The sequence below is a fragment of the Euprymna scolopes genome, chromosome 5, assembly GCF_053919585.1.
Source record: "Euprymna scolopes isolate OS-2025 chromosome 5, ASM5391958v1, whole genome shotgun sequence".
Lineage (NCBI taxonomy): Eukaryota > Metazoa > Mollusca > Cephalopoda > Sepiida > Sepiolidae > Euprymna > Euprymna scolopes.
The window spans coordinates 78,387,101-78,404,024 of NC_136486.1; the positions used below are offsets into that span (position 1 = coordinate 78,387,101).

The following is a 16,924-nucleotide window of genomic DNA, read 5'->3' on the forward strand; positions in this document are numbered from 1 at the left end:
GTTTGTAAAAATTTAATAAAACTAAATTAAATTCTATTTTATTTTGTTAAATTATTGTAGATGCCATCATCTCTTGGCTCTCATTGCTTGCGCCTGGAAGGAGTTTGGAGAGATTTGCGAGCTTTATCCCGAACAACTTCATTCACTGTACGTGAACAAGCAGGACATTCTTTAAAATCTTCAATTAAAGTAAGTATTAATTTGTTTGTTACAAAAATACTTTTATCATTCATTCGTCTCAAATTGATTTTTCTTAATATTCCAAAAATCTTTTTAGGCATGCATGTATAGTGCTACAAGATAAAAAATATCTTCATATCTCAATTAGGACTTAAATTATGGACATTCAAAGTAAGTTGGACATTGCATTTGTGTGATATTAAACAAAAGACCAATTTAAACAGTGTATAAATGAAGATTAACGCTTCAACTACGTGAAAAATCTTTATACACAAAGTGCTATAGTTCATTAAAAGAAAGATAATTTAGATGGAATTAACAATTCTTAGATATACCCAGTCTTAAACATTATCATAGATAATCTGGGACTCAATGAATTATGTGTCATCAAATACAGAACAGAAACCTCATTTAATTAAATATAATCTATATATATAAAAGTGAATATGTATGTATGTACGCTTTTCCTCGATGTCCACAAAAGGCTTCTTTCAGAGAAGCGCTCGCTTGCTTCACAACTCCTTCAAACTTTTTATATCATCTATAAATTGTAATATCTCACACTTAACCACGCAGCTCGCCTGTTTATTCAATTTTATTGACTTTCAAACATTAATTATTCGACATTTCCCGCATCAGCACGCGTTACATTCGGTTTTCGGTATAAAAAAAAAGCAAAACTCGACTCTAATCACAGGCCCAGAGCCAGTGGTCTCTAGAGAGCTAAGTAACGTTTGGTCAATGTCGATTTCGTCATATCAGACGGGGGAGCGAGTTTTTAAAAACAAACAAACCGATTTATTGACCTCATTAAAAACTGTCCCGCACAAAATGCTAACTGCTGAATACCTATCGCCGTCACGTCAATCAAAAACGCGCACCTGTTTTTTTTTTTTTCACATTTTACTATTTTCCAACTGCGCGTCGTAAAGGCTTCGTTTTGTTTTTTTACGGGCACCTGTTTTTTTTTCACACATACCTACAAACACCTGGGCAATGCCGGGTACCCCTCGCTAGTTCAAAATAAAAGTCAGACAAAAAATTTTTAAACATAGAAATTAGCATGATATTGGAAATATTTATTCAGAAAAATGTGAGAGAAAAAGAAAGCAAGAGAAACAAGTGGGAGAAAAGAAAGTGTAAGAGAAAGAGTGAACACTGTTTTTGTTATTATGATGATGATGATGATGAGGGAAAGAGTGAACACTGTTTTTGTTATTATTATGATGATGATGAGGGAAAGAGTGAACACTGTTTTTGTTATTATGATGATGATGATGAGGGAAAGAGTGAACACTGTTTTTGTTATTATGATGATGATGAGGCAATGAGTGAACACTGTTTTTGTTATTATGATGATGATGGTGAGGGAAAGAGTGAACACTGTTTTTGTTATTATGATGATGATGATGAAGGAAAGAGTGAACACTGTTTTTGTTATTATGATGAGGGAAAGAGTGAACACTGTTTTTGTTATTATTATGATGATGGTGAGGGAAAGAGTTAACACTGTTTTTGTTATTATGATGATGATGGTGAGGGAAAGAGTGAACACTGTTTTTGTTATTATGATGATGATGATGAGGGAAAGAGTGAACACTGTTTTTGTTATTATGATGATGATTATCAGGGAAAGAGTGAACACTGTTTTTGTTATTATGATGATGATGATGAGGGAAGGAGTGAACACTGTTTTTGTTATTATGATGATGATGATGAGGGAAAGAGTGAACACTGTATTTATTATTATGATGATGATGATGATGAGGGAATGAGTGAACACTGTTTTTGTTATTATGATGATGATGGTGAGGGAAAGAGTGGACACTGTTTTTGTTATTATGATGATGATGATGATGAGGGAAAGAGTGAACACTGTTTTTGTTATTATGATGATGATGATGATGAGGGAATGAGTGAACACTGTTTTTGTTATTATGATGATGATGGTGAGGGAAAGAGTGAACACTGTTTTTGTTATTATGATGATGATGGTGAGGGAAAGAGTGAACACTGTGTTTGTTATTATGATGATGAGGGAAAGAGTGAACACTGTTTTTGTTATTATTATGATGATGATGAGGGAAAGAGTGAACACTGTTTTTGTTATTATTATGATGATGATGAGGGAAAGAGTGAACACTGTTTTTGTTATTATTATGATGATGATGAGGGAAAGAGTGAACACTGTTTTTGTTATTATTATGATGATGGTGAGGGAAAGAGTGAACACTGTTTTTGTTATTATTATGATGATGATGAGGGAAAGAGTGAACACTGTTTTTGTTATTATGATGATGATGGTGAGGGAAAGAGTGAACACTGTTTTTGTTATTATGATGATGATGGTGAGGGAAAGAGTGAACACTGTTTTTGTTATTATGATGATGATGATGAGGGAAAGAGTGAACACTGTTTTTGTTATTATGATGATGATTATGAGGGAAAGAGTGAACACTGTTTTTGTTATTATGATGATGATGGTGAGGAAAAGAGTGAACACTGTTTTTGTTATTATGATGATGATGATGATGAGGGAAAGAGTTAACACTGTTTTTGTTATTATGATGATGATGATGAGGGAAAGAGTGAACACTGTGTTTGTTATTATGATGATGAGGAAAAGAGTGAACACTGTTTTTGTTATTATGATGATGATGATGAGGGAAAGAGTGAACACTGTTTTTGTTATTATGATGATGGTGAGGGAAAGAGTGAACACTGTTTTTGTTATTATGATGATGATGGAAAGATGAACACTGTATTTGTTATTACGATGATGATGATGAGGCAAAGAGTGAACACTGTTTTTGTTATTATGATGATGATGATGATGAGGGAAAGAGTGAACACTGTTTTTGTTATTATTATGATGATGGTGAGGGAAAGAGTGAACACTGTTTTTGTTATTATGATGATGGTGGTGAGGGAAAGAGTGAACACTGTTTTTGTTATTATGATGATGATGATGAGGGAAAGAGTGAACACTGTTTTTGTTATTATGATGGTGAGGGAAAGAGTGAACACTGTTTTTGTTATTATGATGATGATGATGGGGGAAAGAGGGCTTATGTGGATTGTTTGATACTATTCCATTACTTGAAAAATGAAAAAAATTGTAAAGTTGGGTCCAATTTATTAGGAAGCCATTTATGTGTAACAAGATTAAGTTCTATTGATTATTATTTGGTAAAACCTCTGCTTTATACAATGCTATAAATAGCATCCATTTTAAAATTAAATTTCTGTAAAATTTTATTCACTGAAGTTTTCAACTTGGAAATATTTTGTGAAAATTTACTCAAAATTACTATAGTTTGCCTTCGTGATATCCTATTTTTATGAGATGAATAATTATTTTTTAAATGGATTAAAGTGTGAATAACGTTTTCTAAGCGAGAATGATCTTTCAAAGTGAATTAAATAACAGTGTGAACCTGAGAAAACTAATCATGAAAAATACTAAAAAATGATATAGTTTGAAAGAACAAAGATGAAAATATGCTTGCATTTTAATTTCATAGTTAAGTATAATCTAGATAGTGTAAGTTAAATTTTACAAAATCTCACTTTTTATTTTCTCAACATGAACAAGGTAGATTGGCATTGCTGCCATCAATTTCGTTTCTTCATTTCTGATTTGATTATTAAGAGATATTTCCAGATATTCCATAGCTTTGATGATTAAGAGATATTTCCACATATTCCATAGCTGGAAATCTTGTGATGTAGACGTTTATGACAAACCCTACTAAATGCCTTTGATCTGTCAAGAGCTATTGCTCTTGAGAGGAAAACCCGTCAATATATTCACTGATCCGATGTGAAATTATAGTCAGTGCATCAGCTGTAGGTCTCGCAGGATGGAAATGTTCTTTTTGCTGAGGTGATTGACAATTTCTCTATTTAACATGGATTCAAGCAACTTACTCATGACACAGAAAACTACTTGATCTGTACTTAGATGCAGAAACTTATCTCCACTATTTTTAAATATTATGGACTGAGCATACAACATTCTCACATTTTCAATAATCTTTTTGCTGGCAATTCTATAGACGACTTTAGTTTTAAAACATTCATTATGTTTAAAGCAATTGAAGTAGTGGTTTATATCTGCAATGGTGGCAGCACATTCAAAAGTGTATCAAGGCTGGCTGTTCAGTTTCTGTTGAAATTTTTTGAAAGGTATATACCTGTCTATGTCGATAGTTAATTAATTAGTTAAGTCGGATGCTATATCAAATGGATTCTTTTTAAACATAGTGCATAGGGGTAGTTTATATATGAACATTCGGAAACCATTCCAGTCAGCCATCTGTTCAATAAAGAAGGATATCTTTGGTTTTGTTATACTTTGTCCTTATCTTCATTAAGACAACCAAGTTATCAGAAAATTCTGAGACAGAACTGAGGATGAGCACAGTTCAGGTCATGTTGTTAGAAAAAGATCTCAAAATTGTCTATCAGCATCAGATACCCGAGTTAGCAATTCTTTTTTTGATTTATGTTTGTTATGCTTAAAAATGCTGCTATATATTATGCATGGTGAAAAACAATTTGAACAGCAAAATCCTATTTTTCCCTACTTTCCAATAAATTGTAATGCACACAGCAAATTATTCAGGAATCGTTACCAGCTAGTCAATGAAAATAACACATTTTTTTATTGTTAATAAGAAATTTTGTCAAGTGAATTTACCTCCCATTTTATTTTATTTTTTATTTTCCCACCATTTCAAGTTAACCACCATTTTCTTTTGTTATGAAACACATTTGAACGGTTAATTTAAAAAAAAAAAAAAAGAAGAAGAAGTCTTTTGAATGCTGATGTTATTAAAACTAAAATTCTTTTCTAAAGTTTGCATTTTGGAGACGGTAGTGTTTTTTCGAGATAAGTGACTTCTATATTAATCATCCTTTTTAGTTTTAGATTCAAATATTAATAACTACATTTTATTTCAGTATTTAATTTATGTATTTCTGTTTTATTAAATGCTAGCTTTTTTCTCGTCCATAAATGTTTATTTATCTACCAAGTTGATTGCAAAAATAGATTAGGTAATTGTATTCATTTTTAGTTCATGAGAGGGGAATCTATCACCATACTTTCCCTTAAACACGTCCGTTGGACTTTTATTAAGTATAATACTTAATAGTTTTTTATATTTTATTATTATTTTTTTAATGGAGAGTAGAAAACGCATTGTGGATGCGTTATCGGCAGCTCCCGTTACTCTCGCTTCTCCTTATTTGTCCCTCAGTCCTCATTTTTTAATGAGTGATTTTTCTGATAAAGGGATAAGAAAAAGCTGTTTTCTAGGTTGGCAGTATTTTGCGTGAACACTTGGCAGAGATGGTGGAAATTTTCTGTTTCTATGTCTATCCTTGTAGCCATGTCACTAGTAAGGGTGCTGGAGGTAAACGTTTTATCTGGGCTGACGTTATCCGCCTGATAAGTCAGGGACCCGAACCTTGGATCAACCACTAAGGAGGCTGTCCTATCAGCAGGTGCAAAGTACTGGGGCTGCTGTATTGCCATTTGGTGAATGGATTCTGGACCATGCAGTAGCTTCTGGTGGAGCCTCTCGATGCCATATTAGTGGGTAATTGTTACGGCTTTACCTTATGTTCTACAAAAAAAAAAAAAAATTCTTTGTTTCTTTTTCTCTCTTAGTTTCCCCTCTCTGTCCTGCTCTAAGTAAATCTGACGACTTAGTCCACAAATTCCAAAATTCCATCATGACAAGTTTCAATAAAAAATACACGATTAAACCCAGTTCTCCAACTTCCAACGTAGACCCCTACTACCGTGTCTCCTTCTCCAACATCAGGGGTCTACGTTCTAACCTTCCAGAGGTTGAAACCCAATTACAGGAAACTAAACCAGACCTTTTATTTTTAAGCAAAACTGAATGAAGGCCAGTATGCGCGTCTACTAGACCTTTTTCTCACAACTTGCCCTGAACTATGTTCAGTTTATGTTCTGTCTCCTCTTGGATCTTCTGACCACACTGTTGTATCAATTAAGATAAAAATTAAATGTAATAAGTCCTCAGATGTACCTCTCCATCGTACAGTATATCGATACACTAAGGCTGACTGGGATAGCTTCCGTACATTTATACCAGATCTACCTCTACGTTCCATGTTTAAAAAGGATGTGCCCTCTATAGTATTAGACCTGACGGAATGGTTAATTGTAAGTATAGACCGTTTCATACCCTCGAAAAAGTTTCAGCAAAAACCTAACAGCCAGCCATGGTTCTCTCCAGAATATGCTGCTGCCATTGCGCACAGAAATCACTTTTTCCACTGCTTCCAACGTAATAGATGTATGGAAACTAAAGCCACTTTCAGGACTGCCAACAACCATTGTAAGAAAGTAATAAAGAACGCAAGAGAGTTGTATGCTCAATCCGTCAAGTCCAAAGTAGCTGAGCAGCGGTTTGGTTCCCACCAGTTTTGGCAAATAGCAAACAGAATCCTGAACAGAAGCGTGTGCTCCATCCCAACTATCATCAATGGACTTGAGGTAATCTCGTCAGCATCAGACAAAGCCAAACTCTTTGCCAAGAACTTTGCAGCTAATTCTACCCTTTGCGACCAAGGCCGCCAACCCCCAATATTTCCTCCTGTATCAGAAAACACGCTATGTGATATACAAATATCTGTACGTGATGTTGCCAAGCTAATCAAAAACCTTGATTCCAGTAAAACAACTGGCCCTGACGGTATTCCAATTATACTACTCAAAAACTTCAACCAGAACTAGCGCCCATACTTACAAAACTGTTTAAACGTTGTCCTAAGGAGAATAGTTTCCCATCACCCTGGAAAATCTCATCAGTATGCCCTGTATTTAAGAATTCAGGTGATCGCCCATCCCTCTCTCAGTACAGGCCAATAAGTCTCCTGTGCGTCATGAGTAAGTTGCTGGAATCTGTGTTAAATACAGAAGTAATCAACCATCTCAACAAAAATAATCTTAGTGACACTCAATATCGTTTCCGTTCTGCTAGATCTACAGCAGATGTGCTTACAGTTATATCTCATAGGATTAGCAAATCTCTCGACGGAGGCAACCTTTCTAGGGCAATTGCTCTTAACATATCTAAGGCCTTTGATAGGGTATGGCATAAAGGTTTACTTCACAAGATCTCTAGCTATAGTATAGCTGGAAATGTCTTCTCAATTATTAAATCATTTCTTTCTGATAGGTTCATAAGAGTAGTAGTTGATGGGCAAAAATCAGAAGCTCACAGTATTAATGCCGGTGTCCCTCAGGGGTCCATCCTGGGCCCAACTCTTTTCCTGATCTACATTAATGATCTTCCAAATCACATCCTTACATCATTTGTAGACATTTATGCTGATGACACTACCATCTATGGTAGCACATCTAAGACAGTAAACGTCCAAGTTCTCTCTGATTCTCTCTCCTCTGATCTTGAGCACGTGGTACAATGGGGAAAGGAGTGTCTGGTTACTTTTAATGCGTCTAAAACCAAGCTTCTCTCTTTACATCATCAACATTCTGATCCACATCTAGCATCAATTGAAATGAATGGCTCTCGTCTTGAGGAGGCCTCAAGTTTTGACAAGCTTCTGGGCTTGACAATTACTCCTGATCTTAAATGGAACACGTACATCAAATCTGTTGCCAGGGCTTCTGGAGAAATGGTGGGATCTTTCTATCGATCCAGTAGATATCTCACTGCTGATGCAATTCTCTATCTATATAAGAGCCAGGTACGTCCAAGGATGGAATATTGTTGCTGCTAGAAAGAACTTGTCTGCCTTGATAGAATTCAAAATAGGCTTTGTAGCCTCGTGTTATATAATAGTCTTATTATTATTGTTCTTTTTGTTATTATTCGTTGTTATTATTCGTTGTTATTGTTCTTTGTTAAAAGTGATGCTTAGAGTCTTAGAGAGTCTTATTAAGAGAGATGCTTAGAGTCTTAGAGAGTCTTATTATTGAGAGATGATGTTGTTGAGAGATGTTTGTTTTATGACGAGATTCATATATATAAAATGTTTATACTTAGAAGTGTAATAGAAGCTCTTTGAGTGATGAAACAGTGTTCAGACAGTCTTAGTGTTCACATTGTAGATATGAGATGTCGAGACATGTATGTAAAGACATTTTAAAACACATGATATACAAGACATATAATAACAATTTTCACTTTACCTTTTGGTAGAATTACAACACAAAGACGACGTTTATAAAAACACATGATGGGTTTATTTCTTCTCCCGACCGGTCGTGGTTTTCTGAGTCAAGAATTCAAAGCTTCACATTCTAAGTTTCAAAAATAACCGTCTCGCTTCTAGACGTTCGAATCCCATCTGGACTGTCGTCTGTCATCCTCAGACTCTCTCTCCGTCTCCCCCAGTTCTCTAAAGTTTCTAACTATATCGAGAACTTCCCGTTTTCCACGACGTCATGCACATGTTAAAACATGTGTCTTCTTTCACGTGTTCTGGAAATGCGTGTCCAAAACTTTTTCCTTTGTTTACAAAAGGAATTTTAACCTATATTCCCAGTAACCTATATTTCCAATATGTTAAAAACATGTTTATTAAATTATCCTATAGTTGCATTCCTCAATTGAATTTTCATAACAGAATTGATAACGCACATTCTTTTCTTGAAACTATTTTATCTCTAAGCTAAACAATGGTTTGTTTTCACATTCCATTTGCTAATTCTCTCTTGTAATCTATTTCTAAACCTAAATTACGAGGTTCGAATTTCGTCTATGCTATTTCATTTTCATTTTAACTAAATCTCTCTATTTTTATACTTACATGAAAAGGGGACAGCCTTATCATGTAATTCAAAATAGACTTCGTAGCCTCGTAGGAGATGTCCTTTTCTCTTCCCTGCAACCTCTATCTCACAGAAGAGATGTTGCGAGTTTGTCTCTGATATATCGTTATTTTCATGGAAAGTGTTCGACTGAGCTTCAGTCTATGGTCCCCCTTCACCAAACTTTCACAAGAAACACTTGTCTAGCTGTAAACACTATCAATAATTCTCCCCACTCTTTATCTGTGCCTAAACCTAAACGTAGATTCCATGAACAAAGCTTTTTTCTTAGAACTGCACGCCTGTGGAATTGTCTTCCGTTTTCCTGCTTTCCGGCTGACTACAATATGGTTGTCTTCAAGTCTAACATAAATAAGTTCTTGATGAGCCGTTCCATATAAGTTAACAAATTTACCGAATTTTCATTACTAATGATTACTATATTTTCCAATTTCTACTGTACACTCTTCAACCCTTATCCTTGAGTGGCCTCTTGGCCTTGATAATTGTGTGATGCCTGTGTAAAAAAGAAACAAAAAAAAAACACATTTCAATATCAATGAATGAGTTTGATATGATTTTAACTTTTTTTCATCAAATAAAGTTTTCTTACCATTTTAGCTTCACAAAGTTCATCTTTAACCTTTATGTAAATTTGCATTGTTTCAGCTCTTATTCTGGGGGGGGGGGGGGTAGTGAATTAATCTTTATTATAATTTCTTGGTTTTGGTTTTGGCAAAGATGAAGATTGATTATTGATATTATTTGGATTCTTTTGACTACTGTTCTAATCTTGAGTTTTATTTTCACAATCTTTTAATCGATGTTGCCTCTTACCTTCTTCAGAAATCTGGAATCTTTCTGTCAAATTCAGGAATTTAACCCATGGGGGTAGCATGCTCTTGTTCTATTAGCTATAATTGGGTAGAAGTCCTAAGTGATTCTCATTTGTATTTTGAGTGTTATCCACACTGAGGATTGAACCTTCAACCTCCAGAAGAGTGTCTGCAAGAATCTGTGGCTTAATGGATAAAATACTTGATAAAATTTAGTTGTATTCTTTTTTGCTTGCCATATCAGTCAGAGATATGAGCTCAAATTGAGTTCTCATACCAAACTCACCTCTCAGTTTTGGAAAGACTTTGATGTAAAGAGCTAAGCTTGCCACTATTTGTCTTGTTCATGTATGAGCTACAAATATTGAAATATTCTTTCTACGCACAAAAACTATTCACTAAAATTATGTTTTTCTACAAAGAAAGTTAGAAGTTGTCTTGTTTTTTCTATTTTTCTCACTTGAAGAAACTTTGACTACCCTATTTGATGCCAAACTTGCTAACTAGTGCTGGACATCATCCTCTTGATTTTTCAAACACAATGTGGGAAGAGTGGTTAATTAACCAACCAAGACATTTTGACATCTTCCTCTTGATTTTTCAAACACAATGTGGGAAGAGTGGTTAATTGACCAACCAAGACATTTTGACATCTTCCTCTTGATTTTTCAAACACAATGTGGGAAGAGTGGTTAATTGACCAACCAAGACATTTTGACATCTTCCTCTTGATTTTTCAAACACAATGTGGGAAGAGTGGTTAATTGACCAACCAAGACATTTTGACATCATCCTCTTGATTTTTCAAACACCATGTGGGAAGAGTGGTTAATTGACCAACCAAGACATTTTGACATCTTCCTCTTGATTTTTCAAACACAATGTGGGAAGAGTGGTTAATTGACCAACCAAGACATTTTGACATCTTCCTCTTGATTTTTCAAACACAATGTGGGAAGAGTGGTTAATTGACCAACCAAGACATTTTGACATCATCCTCTTGATTTTTCAAACACAATGTGGGAAGAGTGGTTAATTGACCAACCAAGACATTTTGACATCTTCCTCTTGATTTTTCAAACACAATGTGGGAAGAGTGGTTAATTGACCAACCAAGACATTTTGACATCATCCTCTTGATTTTTCAAACACAATGTGGGAAGAGTGGTTAATTGACCAACCAAGACATTTTGACATCATCCTCTTGATTTTTCAAACACAATGTGGGAAGAGTGGTTAATTGACCAACCAAGACATTTTGACATCATCCTCTTGATTTTTCAAACACAATGTGGGAAGAGTGGTTAATTGACCAACCAAGACATTTTGACATCATCCTCTTGATTTTTCAAACACAATGTGGGAAGAGTGGTTAATTGACCAACCAAGACATTTTGACATCTTCCAGTTATTATCAGCAGAAAAATGCTTTTCAAATATCCGTGACTTACGAAAAACTTTCTATGGATGGCTTTAATAACATCACATGAGGATGGGATATAGTGAACACACAAAGTAATAAATATTTTTTCAACATAAATGGAGACATGTTTGGAATTGCAACAGTGATTCATAGAATTTTTTAGGAACCATTAAAATCAGTTTTCTAACCCCTAGGACTCATTAAATTAAAAAATTGTCAACATCACTGAAAATGCCTTAATTTATAACGTCTTTATAATTTTTTTATTCACATTTAATATTTTTTCTTGATTTATGTCAGTTTTTTTAAAAATGCTTTTTTTAAATTTCTTTTTAGAGATTTTTATTCTAAAATTCTATAATGTCTACTTCTATAAAATACTAGACCACCCGTGACCCGTTGGGTCAGTACGTTATATTAGCTATGGAATTCATGTATGAGCATGACACTTGTGGCATAAAGAAAATAGTTTTTTTTTACATAACAGAAGCATTTCTATGAAAGTATATTAAAATGAAAAAAGAATATAGATAGATTTCTATGAGTCGTTCTGTTTATTATAATTGTTATTTTTTTTTAAATTACAGTTACTGAATTATAAGTGGTTGGTCATACTTATAGGTAAATATGTACTGAACAGGTATCATAATCCTTATTATAGTTAAATTCAAATTTTGATATATCATCTTTTAAATGAAATTGTTAGTTGAAAGTACAGAATAATAAAAAAAACACTCTCCACATGTTAATAATGGCTTTTTAAATAGAAAATGAAAATAAAATGTAACTTTTTTCATTTAATTTAAGCAAACATTCAGTACCCATTGTGTAAAATATTTAATTTGTATGTTAATAATAAGGTCAATAAAATTAAGACAATTCTTTTCTATTTACATTTTTTGTACAATTAATTTTTTTTAAAGAAAACTTTTGTTATCCTTTTGCTTAATTGAGACTTCTTATCAGGTTCTAACTCTCTTATATCCAGATTAATTATATTAATCAATTTATTTTATTGAATATGTATCGCTGAAAAGCACGGGTGCTTAAGCACTTATTGCACAGAAAATAAATATTGTATTCATATGCTAATAATAAGGTCACTAAAACTAAGACAATACTTTTCTATTTACAACATTTTTTGTACAATTTGAGTGTTTTAAAAAAACTTTTATGTTTTCCTTTCGCTTAACTCTACTGAGTGCAACATATAGTTGACCATGTTGAAAGACAGGTTTGTCTAGATAAACTAAAACTTTATGTAAGGTCTGTCCTTGAGACTTATGAATAGTCATAGCAAATGCTAATTGTATAGGAAACTGGACTCTGGCAAACGGAATATTGTCACCTTCAGATAAGACCATTTTCAATCTTGGAATTAAAACGATTTCTCCTTCAAACTGATGCAATAATTTTAGCAACAATCAAATTATTATACAGCTCCTCTATTATTAGTCTTGTACCATTAAATAAGCGTGGTGGATCAATATTCCTCATACATATGATTGGAGCTCCTTTCTTGAGTTCAAGTTTATGTGGAGGTAATCCTGATAACTCTATCGAATCAAGAAATTCTGTTGGGTAATGTGTAGCTTCTGTTCCTTCAAGAACAGAATTAAATGACAAATATTCTTTGACTTGTCCAGGAAATTTTTCAATACAATTATGATTTATTGCTCTAACTGTATCATTAAATGGTACTAATATGCAATTTTCCGCAAACATTTCTAGATTGTCAAACGAAGGATAAATGTATTCAATGCATTGGTCAACATTATCTGCACGGATTATCAAATCTTCAGGCAGTTCAATCTCACCATTTTCATTTTTTTCAAGTTTGTCTTCACCAATCTTTATAATAAATTTAGAGTATTCATCATCATCATCTTGAACTCTCATGTTTTGTTTTAAATAAAATTTCTTAAATTTACGCCACAAAAACGACTCTTTGATGCAAGCATTGTAAATGTCAGCATCATTTCCTCTTTTTATGACTGGTAGTAGTTGCCTGAAGTCACCACTGCACACCGTCAATATCCCTCCGAATGTTTCATTGTTTCCACATATATCCTTGAGAGTCCTATCGAACGTCTCTAAACTCTCCCTTCTTATCATTGGACATTCGTCCCAAATAATAAGTTTTGCTGCCCTTATCAAGTTGGCTGTTTCTGATTGTTTATCAAAATTACAAACATCATTTTCTCTTACATTGAGAGGAAGCTTGAATCTGGAATGAGCAGTGCGACCACCAGGCATCAATGTTGCAGCAATACCTGATGATGCTACCGCCAGTGCAATTTGTCCTAAGCTCCTTACTTTTGAAAGAAGAAGTTTTATTAAGAAGGTCTTTCCTGTGCCTCCTGGAGCATCGATGAAAATCAATGAAGAAGAGTCTGTGTTTAAGCAACTGCATATAAAGTTGTAGATGATCGATTGTTCGTCATTTAATAAATGTTGATGTGTCTTTACATATGTCATTTGCTCTGCTATATTGTAACTTTGCTCATCCATTATGGCTCTATTTATGTGAATCACATTAGGTAAATTCTGAGGCAAAGGCAATCCAAAATCTTTTTGTAATAACGCCCTCTAGTAAAAAGGTCTGCATTAGTTAAGAGGGATAACTCTATCCAGTTTTACATCGCTCCCTTTTTCTCTCTCTCACACATACACGTAACTATTTCTCGCGTACGTAACGAAAACAGAGGGAGTAGGAGTGTTGAAATCTATGAGAGTGAAAGTGAGAGGTGTTTTCTTTCACCGCCGCTGCTTCTATTAATAATGAGTGTTGTTTTTCTTGTTTGTTTACTTTTGTTTTTTAAAAGGGAGAAGTTTTTTTGAAACTGCGACAGACTTTACGAAGTTGAATGTTTTTAGCCGTTAAAAAAAAAACAAAAAACTACGGTTGATTTTATAAAATTATTTATTTATAATGACATGAATTAAAGATTTCTCGCGTACGTAACGAAAACAGAGGGAGTAGGAGTGTTGAAATCTATTAGAGGGAAAGTGAGAGGTGTTTTCTTTCACCGCCGCTGCTTCTATTAATAATGAGTGTTGTTTTTCTTGTTTGTTTACTTTTGTTTTTTAAAAGGGAGAAGTTTTTTTGAAACTGCGACAGACTTTACGAAGTTGAATGTTTTTAGCCGTTAAAAAAAAACAAAAAACTATTTGATCAAATTAAATGAAATTGTTTGTATTAAAAGCGATATAAAAATTCCGGAATTGGAATAACGGATTGAAGACGTTGCTATTTACGCATGCGCAACCGGATGTTGAAAACCGGAAATCTGATTGCAAACATACAAGATCCATAGAGTTTTAGTATTATATATGTTACTTTATCCTTTTCAGTATCAGGATGTTCGAGAAAGCAAAGAAAAAACACAATTGATGCATTCTCAAAATTCAAAGTGCATCTCTTTTACAGAATACAACTCATTCTTAAAAAGTTGCCCTGAGACCCAATCTTGTTAAGGAGTTTCTTTTGCAGAAAAACTGCTTTCTTGTGCTAGTGAGTTGTGAACCTTTGCTTTGCAATCAACGTTTTCTTCATAATCACTACTCTGATATGCATCTAAGGTTTACATTCTCTGAATCTTAGCGCAGATTTTTTTTCCAGCTTCTCACGTCTAAATCATAATTTGCCAGCTCACATCTCATAGTTTTCAAGGAGCACAGAGTTGCTGTAAAGATTTGCAACTTTTTAAATCATCACACTTCATGTTAACTCTTTCAATGCTTTCTAGTCATTGATGGTCTGCAGTTCTCTCAAATCCACCAATAGAAACAGCTATTAAACCTGCAAATGTTTCTGAAATTAAATCATAATTATTAAATTTGTTGAGAACACCCGATATAAAAGATGAGATGTAGCCTAATACAAGGTCGATATGGATTAGAAAAGTTGAGAATGAAATAATCTGTAGCACCGGATAAAAAGTCTGCCGATATCGTTAGTCATACATAACAGTATGTAATACATGGCCGATCCAGTTGTGCCAATTATGACAGAAACCAGCGAAAATAAATTGAATCCTTTGTCTCTGATAATTCTAAACAAGGGACAGAACTCTACAAAAAAAATTTTTTTTTATTTTTGTATTCCTACTAGAATGATGAAAATCACTGTCTTTCATGTGTCATTTTAATATATTGCTATTCTAAATACTATCAAATAAATAAATTAGTAATTGTTTATGATCAAAAAATTTTGCTGTTTTATATTTATTGTAGTTACATATTTTATTTTTTAAGCATGAATTTGTATGTGACACAAGAGATGATGCTATCATTCCACGTAAAGGAATTTTGATAAAGGTCATCAATGTAAGTATTCGTTTTGGTTACTATTTCTAAATTTGATAAAAATTACTCCTGACTAATATTTTTCTTAAATAAAACCCCTGAAATTTATCTAAAATTAAAGAAAATTCTTTTAAAATTTCAGTATTTTTTGCTGTTTAAAAAATAGATCAATTACTAAAATAAGAATACAAACAAATTCAAATGAGACACCTAGAAAAGCAGCTTATTCATCTCCTCCTTTGAAACTTACATTCACGAAGATCCAAGGGCTTAAAGCCAACATTATTTCCTCTATTAAACTCCCCAGATATTTTAGCACTAACTGAAACTAACCTCCTAATCTACAGTAAAGGTTAAATTTAATGAAGCAGTTAAATTTAATGAAGCAGTTAAATTTAATGAAATACTTTGAGGAAAAACAAGAAAGAAATGAACAAATAAATATTTGAAAAGCAGTTAGATTTTATGAAATACTTTGAGGAAAAACAAGAAAGAGAAAAGACAGAAATGAACAAATAAATATTGGAAAAGCAGTTAGATTTAATGAAATACTTCGAGGTAAAGCAGGAAAGAAATGAACAAATAAATATTGGAAAAGCAGTTAGATTTAATGAAATACTTTGAGGAAAAACAGGAAAGAAATGAATAAATAAATATTGGAAAAGCAGTTAGATTTAATGAAATACTTTGAGGAAAAACAGGAAAGAAATGAACAAATAAATATTGGAAAAGCAGTTAGATTTAATGAAATACTTTGAGGAAAAACAGGAAAGAAATGAACAAATAAATATTGGAAAAGCAGTTAGATTTAATGAAATACTTTGAGGAAAAACAAGAAAGAAATGAACAAATAAATATTGGAAATGCAGTTAGATTTAATGAAATACTTTGAGGAGAAACAGGAAAGAAATGAACAAATAAATATTGGAAAAGCAGTTAGATTTAATGAAATACTTTGAGGAAAAACAAGAAAGAAATGAACAAATAAATATTGGAAAAGCAGTTAGATTTAATGAAATACTTTGAGGAAAAACAGGAAAGAAATGAACAAATAAATATTGGAAAAGCAGTTAGATTTAATGAAATACTTTGAGGAAAAACAGGAAAGAAATGAACAAATAAATATTGGAAAAGCAGTTAGATTTAATGAAATACTTCGAGGAAAAACAAGAAAGAAATGAACAAATAAATATTGGAAAAGCAGTTAGATTTAATGAAATACTTTGAGGAAAAACAGGAAAGAAATGAACAAATAAATATTGGAAAAGCAGTTAGATTTAATGAAATACTTTGAGGAAAAACAGGAAAGAAATGAACAAATAAATATTGGAAAAGCAGTTAGATTTAATGAAATACTTT

At 33.0% G+C, this 16,924-nt stretch overlaps 1 protein-coding gene across 2 annotated transcripts in view; it reads left to right on the forward strand.

The window, feature by feature from the left end:
- Nucleotides 1–16,924, forward strand: part of LOC145276868 (sorting and assembly machinery component 50 homolog) — a 394,045-nt gene that overhangs the window by 270,627 nt on the left and 106,494 nt on the right. For both annotated transcript variants that reach the window (XM_080128269.1, XM_080128270.1), the window contains exons 8-9: nt 61–189; nt 15,515–15,586. In XM_080128269.1, the coding sequence (XP_079984395.1) occupies nt 61–189; nt 15,515–15,586 (201 nt within the window). The remainder of the gene's footprint in view (nt 1–60; nt 190–15,514; nt 15,587–16,924) is intronic.